Source organism: Sinohyriopsis cumingii, chromosome 2 (genome assembly GCF_028554795.1).
Source record: "Sinohyriopsis cumingii isolate HCF-2022 chromosome 2, ASM2855479v2, whole genome shotgun sequence".
Taxonomy (NCBI): Eukaryota; Metazoa; Mollusca; class Bivalvia; order Unionida; family Unionidae; genus Sinohyriopsis; species Sinohyriopsis cumingii.
In genome coordinates, this window is record NC_142962.1 from 160,605,207 (window position 1) to 160,622,890 (window position 17,684).

General features: G+C 34.7%; 1 protein-coding gene across 2 annotated transcripts in view; it reads right to left on the reverse strand.

Annotated features, from left to right (window-relative positions):
* The window catches only part of LOC149806215 (uncharacterized), a 31,858-nt gene extending 14,723 nt beyond the window's left edge, over nt 1-17,135 (reverse strand). Inside the window, exons 1-3 of one of the 2 annotated variants that reach the window (XM_089951156.1) lie at nt 17,018-17,135; nt 8,114-8,142; nt 977-1,039 (exon numbers count right to left, since the gene is read on the reverse strand). In XM_089951156.1, the coding sequence (XP_089807282.1) occupies nt 977-1,039; nt 8,114-8,139 (89 nt within the window). In that variant the 5' untranslated portion in view covers nt 8,140-8,142; nt 17,018-17,135. Of the gene's footprint in view, nt 1-976; nt 1,040-5,324; nt 5,399-8,113; nt 8,143-17,017 lie in introns of those variants that run through there. The other variant, XM_089951155.1, reaches the window with a different exon arrangement.
* Nucleotides 17,136-17,684: the final 549 nt, after the last annotated feature.

Sequence of the window (17,684 nt, forward strand, 5' to 3'; positions counted from 1 at the left end):
GTGATTCGACTGTTTTCTAAAGCAATTGATCATGTCTGAAATTTAAGGACAGGACTAGATCTGGGAAGAAGACTTAATCAGCATTGCCAAGGGATTATATTTTATTAACTTTCTGATCATGCTAATCATTTGTGTGTGTGTGTGTGTGTGTGATTTAGATTTTTAACATAGCTTTAACAATTTTTCAGTCATATCGCTACGATGTCTGCAGTGTGACAGTTTATAGTGATGTCTAGCACTGAGGCATCATACCGCAGACATGTAGTATTATGTCCCAACCAGTCTCATTATCCTGACACCAGGCAGACTAGTCCCACACTAACCTCTTAATGCTGAGTGCCAAGCGAGGCAGCTGTTAGTACCATTTTTGTAAGTCTTTGGTATGACTTGGCCAGGGATCGAACCCACAACCTCCCACACTTGAGGTGGACGATCTAACCACTGGGCCACCAGAGCAGTTGCTAATCATTTGTAATTTGGTATTACTTTTATCTGTTTTACTATAAAACATCATTAATCTACACACAAGCTTTTCTGTTGACATGACTACATGATATAATCACTGGTCTTCTGAATCAACACGTAAGAAATAATCGTCTCTCAGGCAAGCCACAGAGGTGAATCAGTACCTTAATGGCAGACGGTCACGTGATACGAATATGGCCACACCCATTGAAAGAAAAATAGAAAGATTATTCATTGACAGAACAATTAAAAGCCAAATAATATCAAGGAAATCTGCTTAATGCACCTTCCCCAGTTTTGTGCCAGTATTGTCTGGTCTGGGATGATACAAAAGAGATTAGACGGGACCATGCAATGTGCACTGTAGAAAATTAAATACTTTGAAGCAGTATTGTTATAATCAGTTTACTCTAGATGAAAAATGTTCATTATTTTGCAGTAATTGAAATGAAACCAAACTCTGTTGATTAAGTGCATCAAGAAACTATACTTATCCAATGCTACAACTCACCTTGTTTGATTCTGGTTGGGAAATCTGGCATCAAATGGAGCAGTTCTTAGTTGATGTTGTTTACTGAAAAAGACCCACAAAAATTTAAATAAATATATCCCGTACTGATTACACTCAAATTTAAATCACTGTGAACCAGTAAATTAGCATTTTGGCCAATGAATTAAATAGCAGCCAGCTTCTAAGATTTGAACCTGAATTATTGCAATATATTCAATACAATCATCATGACTCCTTAGTAAACACTGAATTTGAAATAATAAAATAATTATCAACTGCTGCTTAAAAAAGCAACTTAATTTTTCTTTAGTTACTAAAACTTCACCAGAAAATGAAACAGGTAAAAAACACATTTAAAAACTGAATTTAAAAAACCCAACATGTGAGCACACGTATGTGTCTTTACACCTTAGCATTATGTCTTCAAACCAATGATGTTACAGCCTCAACTTTACAAATAATATATATGTACATGTTTAAGGGTACATTCAAAGCCAAATATGAATCTTTTGGACTTGGTCAGTTTTTAGTGACACTTTAAAATTTTTAAAAAAGCTGTTTGTTATAGTTGCAGCTGATTATTTAAATATATGTATACTTATTTATAATTAAAATGGTAATCTAGATACTCCAATCAGCCACAATTAATTACAATGTATAGTTTCTGCTGTGCTCATTTGAAGTCGCAGTCAAAATACAGGGTATAATGATCAAGAAGAGCACTTAAATCTTATACAATATGAGACTTGCTAATCTGGCAGGCAGTTACTAATCACCAATTATCAAATACAAACTGGCTGACAAAAGTCCTCAGTTTTACAGTCATATATGTATACTGTTAATTTGCAGTGAAAGTAGCATATTGTCATTTGCACAATTTATTTCAAGTTGGTGAGGATTTAATTCATAGAACAGATCAATGTGAACTGGGTACAGTAATCTGGTGTGGAACATAAATTTGGGAAAGAATAACACATACAAAATTTTATGATTTTTTTAAAGGTGCACATAAAACAATCCTGACAGTATAATAATAATGATAATAATATATGTGTGTGTTTTGGATTTTTAAGGTGCTTTAAAAAATGTTTCTGTCATATCACTAAGATGTCTGCAGTGTGACAGTTTATAGTGATGTCTAGCATGGGGCATCATAATGGCCATGACCTTTGACCTTTTGATCAAAATCAACAGGGTTCTTCCTTTCCCCAACTGCAAGCCATGCACAAAGTTTGGTCAACTTTAGATAGTGGATAGCAGAAATGATTGATGACTGTTGATGTTTTAGGGTTCAAAGCCATTATATAGCACATAATAGGCTACACACGGAAGCCAGTTTAAATGGAAGGAAGATCTTGGTAAAACCCTGGGAAGAACGACCACTTGGCCACCTGGGACCCAGATTGGTAACAGACAGATGTCATAACATAATATACTACACCTTACAGGGGGCCCCGAGTGGCCGAGTGGTCTAAAGCGCTCTCCGTTACGGATCACTGCCATCTCACCTCTGTCTGCGTGGGTTCGAGTCTCGGATTCGGCTAATGTGGGTATGTGAGAAAGCTTGCCAGTAGCTTCTCGTGGGTCGGTGGTTCTTTCCGGGGTTTTCCCGGGTTCTTCCTCCACCATTAATACTGGCCGCCATGTATAGCCTATCGTGTGCTGAAAAATGGCGTTAAACCCTACAACAACAACAACAACTACACCTTACAGTGGGCATATAAAAATGAAATCATACAAACAAATAAAAAAATTTCAACAGATTTATCAAAGATTCAAAATAAGCAACTAAAACAGCATAATGAAATAACAGAACCAAACAATAGTCCCTCAAAGAGATTGATGCCCTACTGGCTGACAAGAATTTTCAGAAATTAGAGATGATGATAATAATAATAATAATGACCTGATTGAAAGAGGGCAACACAATTAACTAAGAACTATATCTACCTTGAGGCCCACATACAAAGGAATTTATTTATTTTAATTGTGTCTCTGAAGTCACTTAATACATTTAGTTTGGAAGAAGGAAATGAGAGTGGGCATTTCTAATCTCAACTGGAATACAATTTTTTTAAAATAATTCCTTATTTGGTTTGGGAATTTCATACTGTTTGGTAGACATGGATCGCAGGTGGGGAGTATTGCCAGGTAGCCTATACTAGAATAGTGACTGTAAATATTCAGGGGCACTATTACTGGATATCCAGTACATTAATTTGGGCTTTCTCAAACGGATCTGGTTAGGTAATATTTTTAACTTAACAGCTAAATTTTCCTTGCTTTCTTTCTGGATTGATATTAGCCCAAATGCTCTTTTTTGAAGCTGTGCCAGCTTTGCTTTGTTTTTATCATTTAAATTACCCCATACTGTATGACAGTAGTCTAAATAGGGCTGTATGTAACTGTTATAAAATAATGTAACTGTTATAAAATAGTTTTCTGTGCCTTTCAGGGAGAAAATGTCTTATCCTACTGAGAAGCCATAAACCTGAATTGACTTTTTTTGTGATATGTTTGATATGTTCAGTCCATGATAGGTTATTATATACCAAAACACCATGTAGTCTATCATGACAGACCATTTGCAAATTTTTATTCTTCCATGTCAGACATAGTTCATCACTATCAAGATTTGGGTTTTTTTGGCTGCTAACATAAGTAATATTTTAGTTTTACCAGTATTTACCGTCATGCCATTGCATGAGCACCAGTTGTCCGATTTGTTTAGGGCATTCTGAAAAGAAATTTCAAGTTCATGCTTTGTGTTTTGGATGTCTGACAATGTTGTGCCAGCTGCATTGAGATCTGTAGATGACACTGAGTCCCTTAGTAAAAGTGGTAGGTCATTAATAAATAGAATATATAGTAATGGACCTAGCATTGAGCCTTGTGGTACTCCAAATCTAATTGTTCCAGGTTCAAACAGAACATTATTTATATAAACATGTTGTGTTGTCTCGCTTAAGTATGAAATAAACCATCTAACCCTGCTTTTATCACAAACTGGTAAATTTTCATTTTCTTCAAACTGATTTCATTATCCACCATGTCAAAAGTTTTCCTGAAATCTACAAATACAGATCCAATTATTCTACCTTGATCAAGTGCTTGAAGCAATTTATCAGTTAGGGAGATCAAGGCAGTCTCACATAAATGTTTCTGTCTGAAGCCTGACTGATTAGGGTGTAACAGCATGTGTTTGCTTAAATATGACATGTGTGAGTCATGGACATGTTTTTCAATCAAATCTGACAAGTTTGGTAGTATTGAGATTGGCAGGTAGTTGCCAGCATAATTCTTTTAACCAGATTTGTGAACAGTTTATTAATTTTCATTCAGGAGGATAAGCATTAACAAGATTTTCAACATGGCCACTATGGTAACCATATTGGACTGCAGATTTGCACCATTTTCATTTCAGACCAACTCTTGTAGTAAGAACCACATGCTGGCATGACCATCCATTTAAGAGAAGTAGTGATAGCAAGATTTACAACATCACTGCTCTTGTGGTAGGGGTCAAATGATACACATGTGCCACGTATCAATACATTTCACAGTACGCAGCCTACAATACAAAAAATATCAATACTGTACACATCAACTTGATCGTCTTTCCATCTTTAGAAGGTCTGTCAGTGGTAGTTTGTGCTCTTTTATATGTACTGACATAATGGTTGTTTTTCCAATATGCAGATTATAGACAGACATAGACTCTATTTATATGCCATTCTGATCCATAACAAAATAACATGTATACTTTCAAAAAGATGACTTGTTAGTTGTTAGTAATTTTAATTCAAATATTTCATTCAATTCCCGAATTGATCAGATGCATCACACGTCTTGGCCATCATACCCTGTGTCTGGCACATATGCATTAAGAACGTCTTATTATCAATTTCATGTCTTCACTTCAACTTTTAAGACATTAGTGTTATCTCCAAAACAGATTTTCATGACAGCCATTGCAGCAACCATATTGGAAATAGACTGGCCTCCTATTCATTAAGGATCAACAAGCCATTAGCAATATTCTTTTTGTGAAAACCCCCATTTTGATATTACTATCCATTCAGGAGGAGTAGTGATAGCATGATTCTTTATGTCTGAGTAGCATAATTTTCTTTTAGGTGCAACATGCAGGTCATGGGATGAATTTGTGTGTAAAGATTCATGGTAATCTTCCAAGTATTTTGTGAGAGGTAGTGGTAATAAACTTGAACTAAAAGACGGACAATGGACGACAGCCAACATCCCATAAGCTCATCTGGTCCACAGCCAGTAAAACTAAAAACAAATAAAACTGAACTTGCCTCACCTGTTATGTCACCCTTCTACTTACCTTAAACTCTCGCCTCCCTCTTCCCTTAAATAAATCAACTGAAATTTTTTAGGTCTCATGATAAAACCCAAAAGCAATGCTTACAACAATCTATATGATTAAACAATAGTTAAAAGTCATTGCCAAAACATGAACCAACAGCCAACACTTTTAAATAGAAAAGTAAATGCATCAAATCAGCATTCTACAATCAACATGCCTGAGATCATCCTTAACCATCTTTCCTCCTGATCATAAAATTAAATCCAAGAAATGAATTCACAAGACATATATGTCATTGAAACTGTAATAAAGAGAAATTAGAAGACTTGTAAACACCAAAAACAAATCTCTTGCCAGTCTATTACAGAGAAAATTAGAAGACTTGTAAACACCAAAAACCCAATTGCCCACCATCTAATACGAAGAGAATTGAAGACTTTTAAGCACCAAAAAACCAGATCTCTCACCAGTCTAATACTGTACAGTGAAAATTAACAGCAAAAAACAGATCTGTTGCCAGTCTAATACAGAGAAAATTAGAAGACTTGCAAACACCAAAAAAAACAAACAACCCAGATCTAAAATCCAAGATATTTGGTTCAGCAGGATGTGATCTGTCTAAATTTATCTAGTGCTGTTGATTTGTGTTAAGAAAACAAATGTTTCAGATTTCTCTACTTTTTGTATTTTCATATCTGATTGATGATCAACATTGTTCATCCAATATTAAAAGAACCCTATGTTAGGGTGCATTCTTATATTCTGTTTAGCTTTTTTTAAGGACAGTTTTGTAAGATTTATTTTTCTTTCTTCCTTTTAGTAATGCCAAGCATTCATGATGGCAGAATGGAATCATTGTTATAAATCTAAAAGGCATCCAAGCCAGTATACTTTCTGTCATATCTGGAAATAAATAAGATCATCAGAAGTACGGTAAAGTGTGGCTATGGCCATAAAAATGGGGGGAGGAGGCCTTGTCCCGACCTAGCTTTTTGGTGTAGTTGTACAAGCAAGCAAAAGCTGAGGCATAAACAGCACAAAACACCTATATATGGCAGCTATGCATGTCCACCAGCTCCACCTTAAGATGTCTGCAAACAAGCTCAGTCTTTCTTGGGACCACAGACCCACACTATTTAGAGGACTGCATTTTATGTTGTTTATATAACAGTTTACCAAAAATCATTTCTAACTGGAAGTGCTAGTCATATTTTAATTCATATATATCAGTTTTACACAAAACCTATTATTCTTGTTGCACCAGACAGCAGAAAACATCATATTTGCCTGTACATAATGTTTGGTTTTACTTTTGCATTCTTGCTTAGATCAGATTCAACTTAAATATATCAGTTATTGTTATGCTACTGAAATGACTACTAGGGCCAAGGTATTGACCCCATTATCATATAAAACATATCTTTTTTGTCATCGCATGTAGGCAGCCCTATCTTGTTTATCTGATAATGTTCATTGTAATGTATATTTTAGATAATGTAAAATATGTAAAGTGAATTCAAATTTTTATATATTTGAAATGTTTTAAAGAAATTCTCATCCCAGACAACCCCCCAAAAGTTATGTAAAGCATATTTACTTTATTGTGTTTGCTTGACCTTTGTCCATCATTAAGGGTATAGTAGTTATGGCATACTGAATTTTATCATTTTTTTAATATAAAAAAAATTATTAATATTTGAGTTCAAGGTCTAGACTTATTTACAACTCAGGTTCATTTTCAGTTGTGTTCAGATATAACTTGAGAGGAATCATTTATTTAAAAATTATTCTGTGGAATTATTGATATTTTGAACAAATTCACTATGTTGGGATTATTGTGAATTCATTCAAAGACATTCTGAATTTTATCACTGTGACACATCTAGACAGTTGGCACATCAACTTATTCAAGATTTGGTACATCAGTATATTCAATAATGGATTTCATTCAGAACACTCCATACTTTTGGACTTGTCATATAACTTTCTGAATTATCAGGGATCTAATTTACAATGCTCTACATTCCTCTAAAAAAGTTTTACTTTGTTTATGAGTGTGTTTTGGATTTGTAGTGAAGCTTTAACAGTTTTTCATTAACTTAGAGAAATAAAGTATTTGTTGATTTTAATAAAATTGTTGGTTTTGCTTCCTTCTGTTGCTTAGTTTAAAACCATCATGTCATAACTGAAATTGAGGGCTTGTCTGGGATCAGAATTTCTTTAAAATATTTCAAATATATAAAAAATTTGAATTCACTTTGTTTCAAAATTTTCATTGACCCTGGTAAAGATTTTAATGTCACATATTTCAGAAATCTTTAGTGAAACCAGCAAGGGGTTCAAGTTTATCAAAACCAACGAGTTGCTTGCTGTTTGCAGTTTGACTCAACATATGAGTACATATGGTAAGCAAAGCAACAGTAATAGGTGTTGTGTTACTGCCATTAAAGGTCAGTTTCAAAACTTGAAATACTGTAAAGAACATAATCACTTTTATTGTCAGAGTTAGGCCAACAAGTAGCACAAGGTCCCTGAGAAAACATAACATATATACTCATTTGCAAGTAGAGTCAAACTGCAAACAACAAAGTTCCTATCTGCTGTAGCATAATGCACTTGCAGATCAGGGTCTATATTCTTTGTTCTACTGTTTATGCCTGACAAGCAGCACAGACCCATGACAGATCTGTGCAGCTGGACTCGATATATAAGTGAGTATATATGGTTGTCTAAATTTGCTGGATACATGTAGCTAACCAAACAACAAAAAGATCAACCTTCATTACATTTAAAAAATGTCTACTCACTCAGTCATGACCACAGCCGTAGACATTACCTGCAAAAAATTACAAATAAACATTGAAAATAAATCATGATTTATAAGAATAATGAATATAATAAACAAAGAAATTCAAAATGAAGTCTTTTATTCCCATTAAAAGTACAATTAATGACATGCAAAGTATTACAGTAAATATAGTTTTTTCATCATGCATATATATTGTTTCTTAAACAATAAATTCAGTATCTGGCATTGTATCATCCCATCTCCTGTTTCCATCATCCTTTATGCAGCATCATGCTTTCCTGGTTCTCAAAACAATGCGTCCTCCACTGAAATCATCACATTTGTTTACAAAGATAACATTAATCTGTATGGACAGAATAAAATGTGTAGCACATCATGTAACTAAAAAGTCGAACATCTGTAAATTAAAACAAAGATCCATGAATATAAGTCCATTTTACTAATTCTCTTTTTCCAATCAGTAAATCTCACAAATAATACTATTCTGATATGGTGAATCAACATTCCACCGTAACATGCACTCATTAAAGCATATGAAAGCCACTTGTCTTGCAGTGGAATGCACCAGTAACATCATTTAGAAGAGTGTACCATGTTATGTTTCATCTGGAGTTGTCGTCTTTGTTATTATAATTTGTGCATATTTACAAGAAAATACACTCGTACAGTATTTTTTAAGTTAATTGTTTCCTCTAACCTTATTGCCATCACTGTATTAGTCTTTTCTATCTGATGGCAAAATAGAAATTTCCTTTAAGAGTCTTATTCCCACCATTTCCTATCTAAGATTATCTCAATCGTTACATTAAGCTTTTTTGTTTACCTATGTACTTTTCTTTATTTGCACATGGTGGCAACAATGACAAGAAATTGAAAACACAACTTATCTCCTGTAACTGTACATGCCTCTACACCAGATAATTTCTTTTTGAGTGAAATGAGTTGTGAAGAATGCCAGTAAATTCTGAAGTTCCAAATCAGTACATCCAAGAGATTAAAGTTCTGTATGTCCATTAATCTTTTAAGAAAAAGTCTGTAACTTAACTCTAATAAATTTAGCTCAAAGGAAAAAAATGTTTTGATAATACCATACATTTTCAGAGTTTGATTCTTTTAGCCGTTGAGAAGAAAACTTTTCCCCAATCAAAACTAAGATAAAGCTAAAAGCAACTCAATTAAGATTCATCATGAGAGTTCGGTCATGGTACCAGGTGAAGTGGGACTCTAATTTGATGACAAAATGATGACTTCACCTTCTTCATTTAGAAAAGTCAACAACTTTGCCAATATGTGATATTTTAGATCTATACTGATAGTAGTTTGGGTTTTTGAGATGCTCCTTCAATCCAGCCAAATAGTGTTGCAAAACATACTGAAGGTGCTGATATCAACTGCACTAACACAAAAAGCACTTATACAGTCACAAGCACGTTTTAATAGTTGACTGACCATTACAACTAGACATTATGGAATCTACAAATATTAACAGGAAATATATGGACACACTTCTAAATTTATGTCTGTGACTCACTCACTGTTCAAACCCACAACCTCCCCCATCCGAGGCGGACGCTCTAAATACAAGGACACCAGAGTGGTGTCACATAGTAATGAGCTATTATCAAAATTTAATATATGGATGTTATATGAAACTGACAATAATTAATATTTATTATAAGAAACTTTTATTTTCACGAGTTCCAATTTTGAAGAGTTATATTGTAAATAATGAAACTATACTGGGTACTCGGCTCTACTGTAGTTATACGTAGTACAAGCTGCAACTAAGAGTAACATTTTGCAATGGATTATTCACGGGTAATTAGTAATCTGTGTCACTATCATATATAGCTCTTCTTTTCTTTAGAGGAGGTGAAATTGTTTTTGACATACTCATGTTGTTCTTAATACTGATTGTAAAATTACCCCCGTGTACAAAAGACCCTCCAAATATGGACAGTAGCAGATAACCATGTGCTAAACTTTCAAGTTCTTGGATTCTTTGAAAATGTATTTTTCTGTTTTGGAAATATGGCTAGTGCTACAGTGAAATTTGCCTATGGATTAATGTGTTGATGGATAAATGATTCCTTCTGGCTGGTAAGTGCATTATATGTCATTAAATATTGTAAGTATATTTTTGATTCAACTAGGGCACATTGGAGATGCTTAACAAAATTAGAATAAATCATGTTTGTCATAACACATTTCTGGCTGTTACTAAGTTTTCCGTAGTTGTTAAGAGAGTTGGGAGGATATGAATTGTATAGGGGTAGGGTCTATGGGCATGAATCAGTGTTTTCCGTGATAGTTCATTTCACACAGCATTGAGAATATTATACTGTCTGTACAAGTCAATTTTCAGATCAACGTCATTAAATGTAGCTAACAGTATATAATTTGTTTCACATGGAGTATTTAAAACTAGTTTGGTAGCTTTAGCTACATTTAATGATGCTGACCTGAAAATGTACTGAGCTAGGCCAGCAGATAGGATAAAATTGACCATGCTGTGTGGAACAAACTAGCATAATACCAAAAAGTTCTACATTGTATGCGTGTGCGTCGTTGTCTATCTCTAAATGCTTTTGTATGGTGTGTTCTCAAAGATGGATTAACATTAGGTTACTATGTTTTTGAAATATATTTGTTGCTGTTGTTTGATTTTAGAACAGCTATATCAGGCACAGTAGAAAACAAATGTTTCTTTTTTTTAAAGTAGTTCTGAGCATGTGGACACTATGAGACGACTGGTCTTCGAAGACTAGACTGAGGTTAGAAAAGGTTAGCAAAACAGCTAGATTTCTGTTACATGGGTGAGAAAGTTTATAATCATGTCTAGGAATGGGGCATCATGCCACAGACATGTAACATTATCCTGACACCAGGCTGACCAGTCATAACACTAACCTCTTAATGCTGAGTGCCTAGCAAGGCAGTTATTACTACTATTTTTATAAGTCTTTGGCACGACTCAGCTAGAGTTTGAACCTGCAACCTTCCACATCCGAGGCAGATGCACTAACCTCTAGGCCATTGGAGTGGTCTGTTTGACAGTTAATCCGGAATGTGTATGCCAGCTTGCAACTGTTTGGCAAATAAATGATGCATTTTCTTGCTTTAACTGTTTAAATTGGTGACGTTGACAACAAACCTTTTTTTCAGATATTCAATCAGATAAAACTATCCAATCATTAATATGCAGCAATAATAATAATAATAATAACTAAGGAAGAAATAATATACCTATACCGTGTACTGACACAACTCACAATACAGTTTACAATACACATATCAACTTGATCTTTCAATCTTTATAAGATCCCTTGGTGGTTGGGTGATGCCATTATGTGTTGACATTGGTTGTGTTTCTAGCATGTAGTCATAGTTGTTGTAGGGTTTAATGCCATTTTTCAGCACAAGATAGGCTATACATGGCGGCCAGTATAACTGGTGGAGGAAGAACCCTGGAAAACCACAGGAAGAACCTCGGACCCACGAGAAGCTACTGGCAAGCTTTCTCACATACCCTCGTTAGCCAAGCCTCAGACTTGAACCCACGCAGACAGGTGAAATGGCAGTGATATGGAATGGTGAGCTCTTTAGACCACTCTGCCACTTGGGGCCCCTCTAGCATGTACATTACAGACTTGCCATCTGTTCATATGCTTTTATCATACTTGACAAGATTTTTAAAAAATACTTCCCAACAGACTAACTGTTGGGTGTTGGTGATTTTTATTAAACGGTTTAGGTCATTTAAGACTTCTCCATTTCATCAGGTCCTGGATTCAATTCAGTTACCAAATACCTTGCTTTGCACTGCATAAATGCTTTCAAACATTATCAAATTCATGTCTCAAAATAAATTTGGAAGGCTTCATGGTTTTATCTTCTTATGACATGTCCGAGCATGGGGACAGAAATTAAGAAGAAAAAAAAAACTTCACATTGTACATCCTGCAGAAGCAAAGAACTGCTGTGGACACAGATACTTGTTTTTCTGTGAGTGAAAAAAGAAATTATGTAGAACACCCATCCCCTTCAAAAATGTAACAAACTGACTATAACTCGTGCAATTTGGAATCTGATCCCTACCCGAGTCTGTGATAATTTTTTTCTACCCTCTTGGCATGTTCAACTGCTGCATATATATATATATATATATATATATATATATATATATATATATATATATATATATATATATTGCATAGATTCTTTACCTCTTGTAACAATATGGAAGAAATACTAATACATCAATATAATGATTAATCATTTCACCCCTAATGATATGTCACTATAGTGTTCATCTATTTGAACCAGTTTCACTGGTGTTACAGACAAGTAACCAGAACTTTGCGACTACATGTTTAGCAAGTTAATTAAATTTAAATGTATGTGTTGCACTGTCAATATATGGTAAACAAGTTTAAAAGTATAACAATTAAATTGCATGTTCTTGTACTAGTAGTAGCTGATAAACTATACTTATTTCTATTTGTAATGATGTAATCTAGGTACTACTATCACACAGAATTAATTACAATAAACCTTTCCCTCAATATCTCATGCACAATATGGTCCAAAAACACAGACCACACATTAAGCTTGTTAGAGGGATGTAAAAAAAAAGTTTAGAGAGCCCGCTTAACATCAAAACAAGTCAGAGGAGTGAGAAGTAATGTTGCTATTTACTGTCTTAATAGTTGGTTAATAACTGTAATGGGAATAACTGTAAATAAACAAGGTACATAGAGATCAGGAGAAATGAAATTCAGTGACTTTTCAATGCCTAGTTTTCAGTTTTCAATGAATATTTTACTGTATCGAGTGTTCTGCATTAGTTATTAATTTAAATCCATGATACAAATACAAAAACAATAAAGAAATAAATTAATGTATTGAAAGATGAAAGGGAAATGAGATTTATAAAAAGATGTTATTGCAATAGGATCCAGATGTTACCACTGCATTTTAGCTTCAATACTTATTCTTCCAGCTGCAGCTCCAGTGTTTTCAATTCAGAAATGCTGCCAGGATTTTATCTAATGCAGGATGGGGTGACTTCCAATTTTCACCAAATTAAGGGTGAGCTGAGCAAAAAGGATGGGGAAGAAGAAGCCACCACAGTTCAATATTTACTTAACACTTCAATATCAATCTTTCTTCAACTCCAATCTGAATCTTGTTGAAATCAAAATCTTTAAAATGTGTCACCTCTAGCTGTACAATCATTATTCTGCTGATTTTTTTCTCAGCTTACCTGTGTAAGAACATTGTTCTGTGCTGAGATGCCTCTGCTCAAGGGGCATATACACAGCTAAGTTAACCAGCTGGAACAAGTTTGGAAACTGTTATTTACTGTTGTTATGCACAATTTTTCACAGCTCATAGGTAGTGTATTTTCTGCTCCAAGACAAGATTTATCACAACATAAGCTCTGCTAACATTTTGCTTTCTTAAAGCAGTGCTTAACTGACTATCAGTATGCCAGATTCACTATCTGATCCATAATGTTATATTAGGATTTCAAGTCCATCAATGCCATAGTCTGCTTGTTCAGACAACAGTATTTTGATCAAATAAATATATTTCCTAGTTTCATGTTTAGATTTTTATTAATGAAATTTACCCTAACCCTTATTGGGCTATATTTAGCTATGCTCAGAGTATTCTGAAATACGCATTTTAAAGAACAATCATCTTTTTTTTAATTTACCTGGGTCTCATTATTACATATTTATGGGATTTGTTTTTGGTACTCAAACCCATAGATATTATGCCAGGAGCCAATTAACAAGTTAAAATTTATGTAAATTTTGAGATCAGCAGTTTTCTTGTCAAGAAATTTGCAAAACGTCAAAATCGTAAACATTTTCATAGAATCTTAAAATTAAATGTCATGATATCCCTACATTTCTTCAAGTGAATTACAATGACACTGACAACATGCATTCTCATGTTTGTCCTACTGAAGATAATTTGGCAGTAAATTGTCCCCAAACGACATTAGAACATGAAATATGATTGGCTCAAAAGGTAACCAGATGCTTAAAAAAACATAACATTCAAACTGTTACCTTTTGAGCCAATTACATTTCGCCTTGGAAATGTGTGCCATACAGTATATATGTTTTAAAAATCAGTATCTTGTATTTGAAATGAATGGACTTAAAATGACAAATGTATAATTATTTCAAGGAACCAGTTAATGTTAAGTAGAAACTTACTTTTCTATTGATCATTGTTAATGAAGGGATGTAGAGGCGAGTTGCAAACACTATCTTTAAGACAATTGTGTTAAGTTGCACACAAGTATAACTTTGTCCAGGTAGGCAAAATTCACACAATTCTAAAGTTTCTGCACCCATAACTTCAGTTTGGTGCAGTGCAGGAAAGTCAATGATGGCTTGATGAATAGAAAAATATCTCAGGTGTAAAAGCCATAGATTATGGCCATATGCCTACAAAGACAGAAATAGGTGCACGAGATCTAGGGTCAGGTGTGGAATGTTTCTGGAACTCTCCGGTACTTACCTTGTCTATTTTATAATATGACAGACAGGGTCCTATGTCAGAACAGGTCACTGGGGTAATCATAGACAATTTTGTCACTTGGTATTATTGTTTTCAACATTAAGCTTACGGTAGCTATTAAGCAAAGTTTTCTCTAACCCTTCCCACCCTGATTTTTATATTTGGACATTTATGTTGGGGTGTAGGGTCAGGGTCATCTGCATATTGAAAAGTTGGAATTTGCTGACATCATACAGTGTCACTATGGGGTGGCCACTTATTAGCTTGCATAGTAAACTTGAATGACCTTTCATTGAGATATATGTGCATAAAATTGACATGAATATGATTTGCTCAGGAATTGCAAGTATAACATTCATTATGTCTTTAATCCACTGACAAAAAGAAACTACAGCACTGACGAAATTTGACCTGGAACTCTCCATTTGCATTTCTAGTCATGTGATTACACAAATCTCAGAACCTACATGTCAGTGACATCAGAGGTCAAATAATCACATGATATAAACAATAATAAACCATTTCCAATGTTGCCATAGGAAAACAAATTGAAAATATAAACGAGTCACATAATGCTTGCAGAAAAATGAAAGAATAAACTTCTCAAAATATTTATTCTGAAAACAACCAGAAATATGTCACTGTTGCAGCAACTAGGAGAAAACCCAATTTACCAAGACGGGAGCACATGTCAATATGGTAGTCACACAATAGCAACAAAAACATCGCCGACACATGCTCAGTACTTGATGAATCTGGTTTTCACCACCTTGCTGTGATATTGGCATTGTCCTCAGAATACATGTGTCAAGAATTAAGTGGTCATTATATTTATTTACAAACATTACATGATGTTTTTTTAATATTTTAAATTTTGATGTGCAACAACATTGGAAATGGTTTATTGTTAATATCATGTGACTACTTAACCTCTGATGTCATTGACATGTAGGTTAAGAGATTTGTGAATTGTGACTAGTAATACAAATGGCGAGATCCAAATTCAACTGCATCAACACTGTAGTTTCATATTTTCTTTCAGCAGATTAAAGACATAACGAATGTTATACTCAAAATTTCTGGGCAAATAAATCATATTCCTATCGATTTCATGCAGGTATATCTCAGTGTAAGGTCGTTCAAGTTTGCTATGCAGGCTAGTAAGCAATCCTACAACGTAAGACATAGCACATGTTGTTTCTGTTTTAGTGGTAGGTCTTACTATCCAAATAACAGCCTTGTATGGCGTGTTCTGATGTTGACATCAGAACGAGTAATCAAAGTTTCAGGAACATCTCACACACTTGGCAGCCTACATCGAAACTCTTCCACTAATTTATGTGTAATTAATATACTTACCGTGTGGTCTTTATCCTGGCGGAATAAAAAATATGATACTAGCAAATGGACACATTTTCACATTCTGTTGACATACATTTGAATTTGTTGCAATGCAACAGTAGTCGAGGTATGTTGGAGTAAGTTCAAGTAGGTTCATGTTGGGTATATGTTTCTTGAACGAACCGAACCGTTGTTTAGAGTTACAATAAGCATAATTTTTTCTTCTTCATTTCGTTAAAGAATAATATTTCAATATAACAGGTCCATTTCTTTTGTGAGAATTTGAATTTATTAGAGAAAAGATATCAGAGTAAGTAAAGTCTGACTAAAACATTATGACTTTACTTTGTAGGAAAGCTTCTTTAATTTAGTTGTCAGTTGTGTGAAATATTCCTGAAAATTGCACTTTTGTAACGATGTTAGTCCACATCAAAACACGATACACAGCGCCTTTAGTTAGGCTGTAAGACCATGACGCCCACAACTTAAATATCAGCGTCGAGGTCTTACATGTAGGACCAACTAGTAAGCAGCTACCCTATGCCGACACCGCATGGTGTCGGTGAATTTCAACCTTTCGCTAGGCAAATGACTTTGACCTTACACCCCGACATAAATGTCCAAATATCAAAAATGGGCTGGGAAGGGTCTGAGGAAACGGATGTCGGCCACATGTGGTTTGTGCTAGCAGTAAGACGTCGCCCATTCCCATTATAAATGTCATGGTGGAGATGGTATATTGTATGTTTAGATCGACAAAAACAACAATAAATATCAGGGTAGACATATTACATTGTACAGCAAGCACCTGTGCTGCGACGGAACCGACTTGTGTGTGTGTGTGTGGGGGGGTCTTCTTTAAAATTAAAGCCAAACAAAGGAGAAATACAGCATTAAAGTACTCTGATAGAAACCAATGATACTTCAAAATCTATAAAACTTAAAAAGCATTTGTTTTTTGAAAGAAAAGCAGAAAAGAGACCAACAGATAATCTACAAACAATCTCTGTAAAGCACTCACTGCTACTTGTAAACGATGAAGTTCACCTTGATGGGCTTCTGGGACTCTTCCGATTGGTTTATTCTGAAGCGGAAGTTTACTTTTGATCGTGTAAAACTTTTTAGACCATTTTAGCACGGTACCTTATGAGGTTTCAGTTGTTACAAGTCTGGTTCTCTGATTGTGTCCTCCGCTGCTACGTGCTCTACCACACGTACACTAAAATGCGCGCGTGTGTGTGTGTGTCTGTGTGATATTTTAATTTTTAACGTAGCTTTAACGATTTTTCAGTCATATCGCTATGATGTCTGCAGTGTGGTAGTTTATAGTGATGTCTAGCAGCAGCAGAGAGGGCGAACTAAATGGTTCACCCGTATTTTCGCAAAATACGACTTCCTGGGAGATCGCAAAAAATCGCGATATTTTCTCAGCATCGGACACGAGTCGGCGTTGTTCAACGAACTTAATAGACTCCAACCCCACCTGCTGATTATCGCGATTACCAGCGATACACCGAAGGAAAATATGCGATTGTGTCGGTGCCAATTTGGAGGCGCGCCCACTCTGCTGCTAATTAATTAAAAAATTATTATATCATGATATGGTACATCCTGAATCTTACACAGCAAGACTGGCTAGAGAGCGACTAGAAACAATCAAAAATTTTATTCCTGTCAGAGATGAGTTC